Below are 13108 nucleotides of genomic sequence, written 5' to 3'. Positions count from 1 at the left end.
TGGCTCTCAAATCCACAGCAAGGAGGAACAGAGAGATTAAATTGAGGCTGCTGCTGATGGAGCGCTCCCTTCAACCTGCTTCTGAGTCAGGTCAGAAGATCCCATCCACCAATACATCTGTTTCTGGGCAGATCCAACACCCCTTGCATCTCAGCACAGGTTTCCCCTAAGAAGGGGAAGGCAATGGAGGCCTCAGGGAAAGCTTTGAAGAGGAGGAGCTTGAACTCTCATCATAAGGAGCTGGCTCCTAAAAGTCCTCAACCTCTCGAATCCATACCATAGACGCAAAAGCCTCCTCTGTTACCTAGGGTTTTCAAATAGTCTTTGTTTTCCAAGCGGCTTCAGGACATAATTTAATGGGGACATGGCTCCTCCATGTGATAAATGATTGGTACACACAAGAGTGCTTTCACCCCCAAATCCTTGTTTTTATTGAGTCCAAAGTACACATCTAAAATAACAATAGTCTAGAGCACCCCAGATGTAGTTACCCAAAGTCTGAGATGGTGATGAGTGGTCAGCAACAGGCTTCTGGTGGCCAGCCTTCGTCATAGCCGCTGGGAAGTTGGATGTCAGTCTCCTAGCTCGTCATAATCTTTCTCCAAATTGTATTCTCTAATATTTTTATAGGTTGCTCAATACAAAGTACATAACTTATAGTAACCTCTAGTGAGCTAACAATTTCCCTAGCAACAACAAAGAACTCATAATTCTACTTATCAACAAAGCAATTCTAAGAAAAAAAAAAAAAAAACTCATGATCACAGACACCCAGATCCAAGGTCAGCTATCCACACCCTCTCCCATTCTCATGAATCTGTCACTTTATCAATCCTTATTAGCAACACTGCAGCCGTGCAGCTGTTTTGTCTGCTTCTTCAGCAAAGACAAAATTATTCCTGACTACGTGATGTTCTCACTTCAAAGGAATGGTGGCTGAATGCACAAGATGGCTGCAGTTATTCTCTCATAACACTTCCTCCAGAACTGGCGAGGCTGGAAAGTCCTGGAGCTCTAAAGAAGTACCTGGCTCTGACAGGGCCCCAGTACTGTCTACGAGGGACAAGGAGGGCAAGGATAAGCACTCCTCCAGACTGGTACCATCTGACACAGCTCTGCCATTGGTACCTCTCTGCTTGGCACCCTTAGTACTGGGCACACCAAGGCACCAGGCACCATTGGCCCCTGTACGGTATGTTCCCAGTCGATGGCACCATCTTCTTTGGCTACCACATCAGTACTGATCTACTCAGAACAGCAGGAATTCAGGTACTCTAATGAGTTGTCAGTGATGGAGAAACTGGAGTCTCTGCTGCTCAGGACTGCCTACCCTTTTCTGCTTGTCCCCCCTCTTCCCCCCCCCCATTAGAGGATATTGAGGAGGATGGGTATGGGTTTCTCCTACCCGTCTGCATAGGAACCTGTTCTTTGACACTTTTAGGAAGAACCTTGTGCGCAACAAGAAATGTGGTGGAACCAACTGTGAATGTCACCTCCTCCCCCATATGAGCCCTCTCAGTGGCCATACTGAGATCTGTGGGCTGTGTATCGGCAGCAGTTTGCCAGACCACCGACTCCATCACATAGGAAGACTAGAGTTTTCCAATAGTCTTCTCCCCAACCAGCCCACCAACAGAAGAAGTTGGAGGAGTAGGGGGCTACGGTGCATAAGAAGGCCACCACTCACTCTTATTTGAGTGGTGGCCTTGTCTTCAGATGAGGCGGTTATGCTTCCACCACTGTTCCTGGCTGACAATTTCTGGCAATTTGATTACCTTATAAAGAGGTAGCTGACACTCTTCAAATACTATTCCAAGAAGTCAAGGTCTAAAATCTTGAAGTCAGCAACATTCCCTAGGGTTGTGTTACCTGTTAATGAGACGCTCCTGGCAAAGACAGTGTGGCAAACACCTGCTATCATTCCACCAACTTGTAAATGGGAGGATAAAAAATATTATGTTCCCCCCAAAGACTCCAAATTTTTGTTCTGCCTCTCCGCACCTAACTCCCTGGTGATAGATGCAATAAATGAATGGGGTAAGCAATGCTACTCCAAGCCTACGCTGTATGACAAGGACCAAAAAAGACTAGACCTTTCTGAATGGAAGTCTTATTCGTCCATGACCCTGCAATTTCAGATGACAAACTATAGGTGATCATGGCCAAATATAATTTTATAAACTGGCTTTTATTGAATACTTTCCTTAGGAACATAGGGAACAATCTTAGCCCATCATCTTGGATGGCGAATTATTAGCCAGAACCATTTGCTCACCCTATGTCGCCAAGATTTATTAAATGTTTGGGAACCTTTATCCCCATGTTAGAGTTCCCACTCTGACTTGGGACCTCAACTTGGTTCTTAAATATCTCATGAGACTTACATACAAGCCAATGGCAACCTGTTCCTTGCTCCACTTATGTATGAAAATGTCCTTTTAGGTAACTGTCAAGTTGGTCCCTTGGGGCCTTGATGGCGGATCCCCCCTTTATGGTGTTCTTCAAGGACAAGGTCTCTTTACGCCACACCATAAATTCTTACCTAAGGTACTATCGGAATTTCATCTTAACCAGTCCATTCATCTACCAGTGTTTTTTCCCAAAACTGCATACATCTCAACAGGAGACCTGTTTTACTACCTTAGATGTTAGAAAGGAATAATATTGGCTTTCTACCTAGATATGACCACGCAATTTCAGAAGTCACATAGGCAGTTTTTTCCATTGCAGACAAATCCAAGCGGTTCGCAGTCTCTCTTGAGAGACTGTCGAGATGGATCTCTCATGTATTGTTGCCTGTTACGATACAGCTGCTGCTCAACCCTCCCAAAGGGTGATAGCACACACTCCCAGACTAGAAGCAACATCCACAGCATTACTCAAGTACATCCCAATATCTAAGATATGTACAGCCGCTACATGGGCTTCAGCACAATCATTTTCTAAGCACTCTGCCTTGATCCGTGCCACCAGCTCCTATGTGGCACTTGGTAATGCGGTACTATCTTCAGTTCTAGACTCAATTCTGAAGCTTCCTCCTCCTTCTGGGGATCCTGCTTGGGCATCACTTGAAATAGAGCACACATAAGGACACCTATTGAAGAAGAAGAAGAAAAAGAAGTTACTCTTCAAAGTACTACTTGAAGTGGAGCACACATAGGGATCCTACTCAAGAAGAAGAGGTCACCTTCTGCAGTAACTACAATTCTTCAAGATATATGTCCCAATGCATGCTCCACTACCCACCCTCCTTCCGATGTTCTCTTAGGATATTTGGATGGAGAAGGAACTGGGGGCTATATACCCTCAGTGTGCAGCACAAGGATACATAGGACACATGAGTGGGTAAAAAGGATGTGACTATTAGAAAAATTTCTGATCAAGGGCTCAAGGGGAGCAGGCGCATCTTAAGTGGAGCACCCATAGGGGGACACATCTCAAAGAACTGCAACTACTGCGCAAGATGAGTAGCCGCTTCTTCACCCAAAGGGTAGCCGTGGTAGGAGGAATGAATTTTTTTCAGAACTTGGGCATAAGAAATAGAGTGTACACTCTGCTTACCTCTCAGTTATGAAATCCTTGGGCTGGGACTGTGTTTGTTATTTTCATTACAATGTTGAGCACATTCAAGCCAAACAATAAGTAATGTTCATGTAACCTTTTTAGTGGGAATGGTACACACATGCATTATGGCGAGAATAACTTCCTGATGACTGTAGCTGGCTCAGATTCTACTAAAATCTGTTTCTATTGAACATGAATAGTATATACTAAAATCTAATCAATTTTTTTTACAATGTGCTGAGACTTATTCAGGCCATGCTACAACATATATTAGTTTGGAAACATTCTCTTCATTACAGTAAAAGATTAATCCAAAATCACAGGGTGTATCTTGTGATTTTTTTTAAACTACTTACTGTGTAGTGAAAACAGAGATCCAGTAGCTCACTTGCCTCTGGAATGAAAATTATGGCTTCAATTTTCACAGTAGAGTTCATGAAGGCTTTGGACTATAGGTCAGAGCTGCTTCTTGCTTTAATTTTCGAGGATTTTGGCTTACCAGGCATAGAGCCACTGGTTATAATGGACAGTGCTATACTCTCGGCCCTTCGTTTTTGAATAGATGCTTTTAATAAATCGAAGTAAACCAACAAGTAAAATAATATTTAATAAGAGCAATAGGATATGACTAGATAACAAAACTTCATGGTGGTCAGTCATTCTGCTGATATGATGTTATTGCCCATATCCACTATAATATATTTAATAACCAAGAATAGTTTTTCCTCAGAACCTCTTGAGAAAGATCTACAGAATGTCAGCTGCAGTAGCATATCTAGTGTAGACATACTTTACTTAGAGTATCTTAATAGCACTCACCTTCTGAGGGAACTTTGAGCCAGTTGAAAACAGGAATATATGAAATCTCAATAAACATTCATTATGAGAACCTGCTAGATCGTCTTTGAATTATATATACCAAGCCATGTGCTGGAGTAAATCAGTTTAGCTGCATTGATATTTTTTTTATTGGAACTACATCAATTGACACCAACTGAGAACCTAACCCACTATATTTTCTTATATGTAGTAGACTGTTGATTCGCCTTGTTTTACTGGGAAATCCCCAAACAAGCCCATTTGTTTTAATGACTCATCCTATAAATAAATGCTTTATTTTGTAAGATGGTTTCAGATGGTTTTAGAAGTTAATTGTCACAATTTCTCACTGGGGATATGCCACATCTTACTTACATTAATAATACCTATGAATAATTATTTTCAAATGGAAGTTATGGTTTACAGAGTCTTGACTATAACATAATATAACATTGTACATACAATTAACCAGTCGCTACTCTATATATCAGGATCTGCAAGACTGGACTATGCCATTGGTTTTACTGATCTAACGCAGGCCTGAATCCAAAGAACAATCGTAGAATATCAGGGTTGGAAGGGACCTCAGAAGGTCATCTAGTCCAACGCAGGACCAATCCCCAGACAGATTTTTACCCCAGTTCCCTAAATGGCCCTCTCAAGCATTGAACTCACAACCGTGGGTTTAGCAGGCCAATGCTCATACCACTGAGCTATCCCATAGTTTTGTCTTTCCAAATAATCCACCTCTTTAAAAACTTTCATTATATATACCTTAAAATGAGAGAGAGAGAGAGAGCTGTAACACTGGTTGAACAAAGAGACTGAATTTGTTTACCTACTAGATTGTGATGACCCCTGCTGAACCTGTATGAGCAATGAAGAACAGCAAGGAATGGCAAAACGTATATGGCCTGTGAACATGCCAGATGACTATTGACTCTTGTACTGTCAGTCCCTCATTATTTCAGAACTTATGTTTCCGAAACTTGTGAAATAGCTGACTGTGACAGGCATGGAGGCTTAATTTAAAATTGTGCTATCCCATAGTCATCAGAGAAGACAAATTCAGTGTCACTTAATTTCTTGGCTGCCTCACCACTCAAACAACAGCCTAGTCTCCAAGACTTTCAACATAGTAACTAGTGCTAATGCAAGTGACAGGAATGGCAGTGGTTTTACAATTACAGAAATGTATAAGCTTGGCATGTCTTTCTGCCTCTTGTTACTGTTAGCTGGTATCGATACTCAAGATATGGAAAGTTATTTCAGGCATAGTGAGCTTTTTCCTATTTAGAATGAAAATAATATTTCCTATGCAGAAATATAAACTGTGTACATGGTGGGAAGACAGTAGATGACTAATGGAATACAAAATCTTTCATCTCTTAAACCCCTAGTTCAAACTAAGCCCCTGTTAGTAGGAAGTGAAATTCATTATCATTCTAATTACTCGAGGTCCTATGTGAAATGAATTGATGGTCTTAGTCTGTTTCCTGGTGGATATATATCCACAAGATCATCACCCCATCTAGCACTAATAGGCACCCTTGCTAGCAGCCTTGTCAGCAGAGAAGTTAAAGATTAAATGGGCCTCCAGACTGAGCTCTGGCTCCTCCAGAACATGAAAGTAACGTGCACTCTCTTCTATACTTGTTCTGACGATAAGTGGAAGATTTAATGTTTCCAGGGGTATCTGTTAATACTCATCCTCAAACATCTACATCTCTCTTCAGAAAAAGGAGATGAATGAAAAATATAAACAAGAGAGAGAAAGCATTTGTTGGACCGAAGCAACATTGTTTGAGACAGTCAGAATTCTTTTGTGTGAAGAATGGTTGAACACTGTGCCCAGACAGCAGTAGCAGCTAAGTTCAATTGTACAGTGAGCAAGACATAGGGAAGGAGTTAGTCTAACAGCTCACTTCAAGTTTTGGGCTGAAGGTACTTTGCTATTGCTCCAGGTTAAAAAGTGGGAGGCCTTTATGTGCCAGGCAGTACATTGCAGCGTTCTTAATTGAGTATTTATAAATTGTTGCTTTTTACAGGACTCCCAGGAGATCTCCACGAGCTTTTACACAATGAAGTGGTTTTTTCAGTGTTTCCTTGATCGTGTGAGTATCTTTATATTTTTATATTTCTATTTTTAGTCATATGTTGGGGCAAGCTGTTTTGACATTTCTGGCTGATTCTGTCATTGCAGACTCCCTTTACATTAACTCTCAGGATATGGGATATCTACATACTTGAAGGAGAGCGAGTTCTCACTGCTATGTCTTACACAATTCTGAAACTACATAGAAGTAAGAGATCTCTCATAAACTTAAAAGCTAAACAAAGATTCAACTAGTTTTTAAGTAGTCTATCGTTTTTTTAAAATAGCCATTTCCTCTATTTGGCTTTTATTGTAAAAAATATATATATATATATTTGACAAATGTTTTTTTTCTCCTGTTTTGATCTCTCCTTTGTGACTGTGTAATCTTTCATCACAGCACAGCGTGACTGTGATGCCCTCAAATTAGCAACCCTCTAGATCATGCTATATAGCTGATGCTGGAATTACTGTTCTGCAAGGAACTGACAAAGAATATTGTCCAATTGCATGGCAGGACTTGAAAAGCTAATTATCTGGTATCGTTGGTAATTGTGCCAGGAAATCTAAAGTGACTCTCAGGAGAAGAAATATCTTATTTGGTGGAGTAAATTACTCATTATTATACAGTTGAACAATAGTAAAAAGGGATTTAAATTGTGTTTACACAGCCTCTAGAAAATTGTGGGAATAAGCATTGTAGTTACTTGGTTCTGGTAATTCTTTAATGTAGTGTTTGCTAGATCAAAAGAGGGTTAATAGTCTCAAGTTTGGCCCTTTCCTGTTCTTTGCTTTTCCCTACTACAATTTTCCAGAAGCTTTTTCATTTAGCTGTCATGGGGGATGACATGCTGCATCTAAGCCTAATTCTACTCTTTGATGGACCATCTATACTTAATGCCGTTCTGTGATGGATACTGCTTCTCTTTTCCTTACCAGCTACTAAAATAATCACCTGTATAATTTTTCTTTAACTCTGTTTCTTCGCTTGTATACTCAGTGCCATTGGCTACATAAAAATCTGGTACATAGGCAGTCTTTCTGGCTGTTATATAAGGTATTAAACTCCCCTTATTGTAAGCAGCAGAAAACAATTGTGTGAAATGTAGTTTTAGACAAAATTCATAGCTGAAACAGATTCTCTCCCCTTCACCCCCAGTTGCCTTCCTAAAGCAAACCAATGTGGTAGTTTCCTAGCTGTGTGCAATTACTCATTACAGGCTAATATGACAATAATCTACAACAGGTTGTTCATTACTGTGCTGTTGGTGCACTGAGAGACACAATGCCAAAGACATGGTACCTTCAGCCACTAGGGAAGTACACTAAAAGCCTATTAGGTAACACCCTGCAGTGTCCTATAGTAGTTAGAATGTGGTTTATTAATCTTATATTAGTATCTGAAAGCCTTTGTGGTTGCATGGATGTGGCAGTTGGGCCTGATAATGCACCATTTGTGCAGTCTCCCTCATACAACCAATGAAATCATTGCATGTAAATTAGCTGTAGAATAAGGGTGATGATTGAGTTACTTCTGATACTACAATGGTCTAGGACTCTTGGCATGGCATAGATACATGCCTTGATGCGTCACAGGTGGAATTCCTATGATGTCAACAAATATCTTTGAAACCCTGTGTTAAAGTGTCCCATCCTCCTCTAGTGCTGGTCCACACAGAGGATAACAGCCTACTACTACTTTGTTACTCCATTAGCTCAAGTAGCAGAGATGTGTGGTGGATTTACAGGTTCAAACCCTGCATATGAGCTATATGGATGTCAATATGATGCCGCATGATTAAATTAGGGTTATTTTCAGTTTGTTTGTTTTTTTAAACTAGGAAAATTACACACATACAACTACCTTAAAAAGAACACTATTAAGATTGCAATTGTGTTCTCATTTTCTGGATGTCTGACTTAAGATCCTGGGGTCTGATTTACAGAATTGCTGACCACTTACAACTGAAGTCAGTGGGAGCTCTGCTTTGAACATATAAAGTACAATTAATCAGGTCCTAGGTATGTCAAACTGAGCATCCAAAACCAGCAGACTTTTGACTTATCTCTCTTGGCCTCATCAGTTCCTCATCAGAAGAGTATTGTGAAATATATATTCATATTTGTGAAGCTTTCAGATATTAGTGATGAGTGCCATAGAAAAGCCCATGATGAAATTAATTGTCTTAAGCGCAGGGTTAAAATATTGTGCAGTAAATAAGGCACGGGGGCCACACATTGAACAGTGAGGCTAAAATAAAATATTAAATCACTGTTCATTAATTAAGCACCATCTGTCCTAACTTTTGAGTGCTTGACTTTGCAGCCTTCATGTTCTTTTAAGTAATTCTTATGTACTTTGTGTGTATATGTAATACCATAGGTATTTCTTTTGATTTTCATTTATGAGGTCCTAACCATACGATGCTGAATGTGATATCAAAAAGGTACAGCCAGAACATGGCTTTGGACAAATCTCCACAGTAAGACTCCAATATATTTTACAGCATTATATGCAAGCTATACTTCCTTTGAAAACATTGCTGACTCATTTTTTAAACTTCATTTATTTTCAAGTATGCAGTGTAGTTGTAGTCGTGTTGATCCAGGATATTAGAGAGACATGGTGGGAGAGGTAATATCTTTTATTGGACCAACTTCTGTTGGTGAGAGAGACTTTCCTAGACACTAAAGATCATGGACTGAATAGAGACACTGGATTTATGGATTATTACAACAATCTGTAACCTACTAGCAAACCCCACCCCAGCTGCTTTTCCCCCCTCACCTCCCTTTCTTTCCTCCCGCTGATTGGAGGGGTGTTAACGGGCCACTTCACCTTGAGTGGTCCATTGAAATATGTAACTACTTATGCTAAACAATCTGTTTCTCCTTATATTTAGCAGTGATATTCTGTGTTAGTTTCCCAGACCTGAAGAAGAGTTCTGTGTGAGCGCGAAAGCTTGTCTTTCTCACCAGTAAAAGATATTACCTTACCCACCTTGTCTCTCTAATTTAAAGATCACTTTGCTTTTGGAAGGAAAAGTTAACGGTTTTGAAAGATTTAGCCCTAGTCCACACTACAAAATTACTTGGGTGTAACTACGTTTCTCAGGGGTGTGTTATAATTATACCGACCTAAGCCCCAGTGTAGACAGCACTATGTCAGCAGGAGAGGCTCTCCCACAGAGGTGTAGTTATTAAGCCGAATGAAGAGCTCTCTCCTGTCATTTTAAAGCGTCTTCACCAGATACACTACAGTGGAGCCGATGTAAATTTCTAGTGTAGACCTGCCCTTAGTCTAAGTTCACCTTCAGAGTCTGTATTTCAAAATCTACAGAAGCATTTTAGAACTGTTTTGCTTCTAGTAAAAACGAGTGTTATCCAATGATTAGAGCAGGAGGATCTCAGATTAGGAAATCTGGATTCGGACCCCACTTCCCACTGAATTGCTTTCTGACCTTTGACAAGATACTACTTTCATAGAGCTGCAGTTTTATCATATGTTAAATGAGGACAATAATTTATCCAAGTGGATTGAGATTGTTGGCAAAAGGTGCTATATAAAACAAAATACCTAGGTTTACTACATGGTGGTAACTGTTTGATTATTTAGATGGACATCCATACCTAGAGAAATGTACCATTTCTGTATCTGTGTAGTGCTCTGCACAATGGAGACCTGATCCTGACTGGGGCTTCTGGACATTACCATAATACCTTACCAAAGTGCAATAAGTTTATTCCAGTCCACAGGCATGGTTTGAAATTGTACTCCTATTAGCTTTTGTTTCACATATTTTGCAGTAAGAAGAAATACAGACATGAGTTAAAGCTTTAAATTTTGATGAGTAAACTCTTTAAATACTGATAATCACCTACACCTAAAAGTAATAAGGTTGCTGTAGGTTTTTATTAGAATGTACTGGAAGCAGGGGAGCCAACACCTGAACTGGAGTTCTGAAATCTAAAAGCAAACAAATCAAGGACTGTATGTATTGCAGCTTTTTTTGAGAGAGAGTTGGTCTAATGATCTGAGCATATGATTTAGGAGCCTGAACATCATACTGCCAGGGTAAAATTTTCAAAAGCATCCATGTCCCATTTTCTGAGATGACTTAGGAGCCCAAGCCACATTGACTTTAAATCAGACTTAGGCTCCTAAGTGCATATGTCACTTTTGAAAGTGGGTCTTGGGCTCCCTAAGTCACTTAGATGCTTCTGAAAATTTTACCCCTAGTCGTGGTTTCAATGCTGTTTTCTGTGACCTTGAATAAGTCATATGGGCCCATCAAAGAAGTGTCTATGGCTCCATGGGAGTGCAGCGGTCCATGTGGAGGAGATTGCAGAATTAATATCTTAATCTCACTTGGTAATTTACCCCATTTAACTATGGAGATGCTGCATCGGGGGGAGGGATAGCTCAGTGGTTTGAGCATTGGCCTGCTAAACCCAGGGTTGAGTTCAATCCTTGAGGGGGCCACTTAGGGATCTGGGGCAAAATCAGTACTTGGTCCTGCTAGTGAAGGCAGGGGACTGGACTCTATGACCCTTCAGGGTCCCTTCCAGTTCTATGAGATAGGTATCTCTCTCTCTCTCTCTCTGGAGCTGCTTATTAGTTCATAAAATGTTTTGAAGATGAAGAATGTTTATAATTGTTACACTTCTTAAAATGTTCAAGAATCTAAAGAACAAGTAATGGTAGGAATCAGATTTGAGTCTTCCTCTTTATTTGCAAACATAAAACCAATGTAATTCTTGTCCCACCCCCCTTTTTTTGGTTTGATTTCATTTGTTTTAAGTGAAGAGTGTTCAGTCTCAAGCCTCTGAGAAGCAATAGTGATAATTTGGAGGTTTTTTACCTTAACACTGGCCTTTTAAACATGTTCAGTATAGCACCTCACTACATAAAAATATCAAAGACTCTTGGACTATGTCTAGACAGCAAAAAAAAAAAAACCCTGCGTCTGGCCCATGCTAGCTGGCTCTGGGTCATCGGACTCCAGCTGTGAGGCTGTTTCATTGCTGTGTAGACTTCCAGGCTCAGATGGGAGCCCAAGCTCTGGGACCCTCCTACCTCACAGGCTCCTAGTGTCCAGTCTCCAGCCTGGGTGAGCCCAGAAGTCTACACAGCAATGAAACAGCCCCGCAGCCTGAGCCTCGTGAGCCTGAGTCGGCTGGTATGGGCCAGCCATGGGTGTCTCGTTGCTGTGTAGACATACCCTTTGAGCCGTGTTTCCTCAAGGGAAAGACGGGGGAAGCACCAAGGAATGGACCACATTGGGAGGCAGAGAAGAGGCATCATGGTCAAAGCTCTGATTTGTTCTCCAGAGACTCAGCTTTCAGTCTTGTCTGTGCTTAAAAGTTTTGTTTTTATAGCTACTCAGGCAAAACCCTCCTAGGGTAGACTCATTTATACTGTCCAAAAAGTGTTTCTGCTTGTACAGCATATTCTGATTCAGTGAGCAAAATAAGCTATACCAGAAAAAAATCATTTTTGTTAGTATAACTGCTTCTACAGAAGGTCTTTTGCTAGTATAACTAACGTCGTAAAAAAAAATCATCCCCCTTACCTAACATAGCTATGCTGCTAAAACTTTTAAGCGTAGAACTGGCGTTCATGTTTTTATTTTGTTTTTATTTTATTTTATTTTATTTTATTTATATATTTATAATATATAAATTATATATATGCAGAATAAACCTTCAGAATGTGACCTGGATGTAACTGATGCAGCAATACATACCTGAATCTGCAGAGAGCCTGAAACAATCTCTCTTGCTCTAAACTGCCACCTTCATTTCAATGAGTACTGACTCATTTGCAAATGAGGGCACCTTAAATGTCTTAAATTTTCATTGCTCTTCAAAGCATTTTGAAAGGAGGATAAGTATATTATGAACCATTTCCCAAGGTGGGCAGGGGATGGAAGATGAATGAAAAAAAAATCTGTAGATTTTAATGTCTCATATCGGACTTTTAGGGGTGTGTGATTAGTTTCATTTTTCTGAAGAGGGACTCAGCTTTAAAGTTTCAAACACTGACCTAGAGAGAAATATATGGGTACGAAAAAGAGAGAAAATATTTAGAGGGGTAATGTGTGAGTGTATTTTTTAGCATGCTTAGTAAATGTCTAGTATAAAATAACTGCCTGTGATTTTTTTTTTGTTTAATTAGTTAGATGTGTTTCATTCCATTTGCAAAATTGTTAAAGAATCCGTAAAGGCATTTCACCTCTCTAGTAGACTTTTTCTTTGAATTTTTATCATAAAAACGTATTTGTCCACAATAATGTTCTTGTTCCAATCTAGAACATCTGCTGAAATTACAAATGGAAGAACTTGTAGAATTTCTTCAGGAGACTCTAGCCAAGGATTTCTTCTTAGAAGATGACTTTGTAATAGAGCAGCTCCAAAATTCGATGTCTGAACTGAAACGAGCAAAGTTGGATCTACCAGCAGCTGGTAAGAAACTTCCACCACACATACTGATCTGTACCTTAAGAACTTTTTGAACAAATTAAGTATATAGTTGCCCACTTGTAAAGTGTTAATTGCCTGCCATTAACATCCATGAATACATTGTTTCCTCATCACTACAAAGTGGTTATTGTATTTGAATGACTTTAG

At 39.9% G+C, this 13108-nt stretch overlaps 1 protein-coding gene across 5 annotated transcripts in view; it reads left to right on the top strand.

Moving 5' to 3' along the window:
- Window positions 1-13108, top strand: part of USP6NL (USP6 N-terminal like) — a 199302-nt gene that overhangs the window by 167466 nt on the left and 18728 nt on the right. For all 5 annotated transcript variants that reach the window (XM_024210873.3, XM_024210874.3, XM_024210871.3 and 2 more), the window contains 3 exons: window positions 6432-6497; window positions 6587-6686; window positions 12791-12943. In XM_024210873.3, the coding sequence (XP_024066641.1) occupies window positions 6432-6497; window positions 6587-6686; window positions 12791-12943 (319 nt within the window). The remainder of the gene's footprint in view (window positions 1-6431; window positions 6498-6586; window positions 6687-12790; window positions 12944-13108) is intronic.

The sequence above is a fragment of the Terrapene carolina genome, unplaced genomic scaffold (assembly GCF_002925995.2).
Source record: "Terrapene carolina triunguis isolate 2854851 unplaced genomic scaffold, T_m_triunguis-2.0 Scaffold68, whole genome shotgun sequence".
Taxonomy (NCBI): Eukaryota; Metazoa; Chordata; order Testudines; family Emydidae; genus Terrapene; species Terrapene triunguis.
The sequence above is the reverse complement of the archived record's forward strand: the minus strand, read 5'-3'. Positions and strand labels throughout refer to the sequence as shown.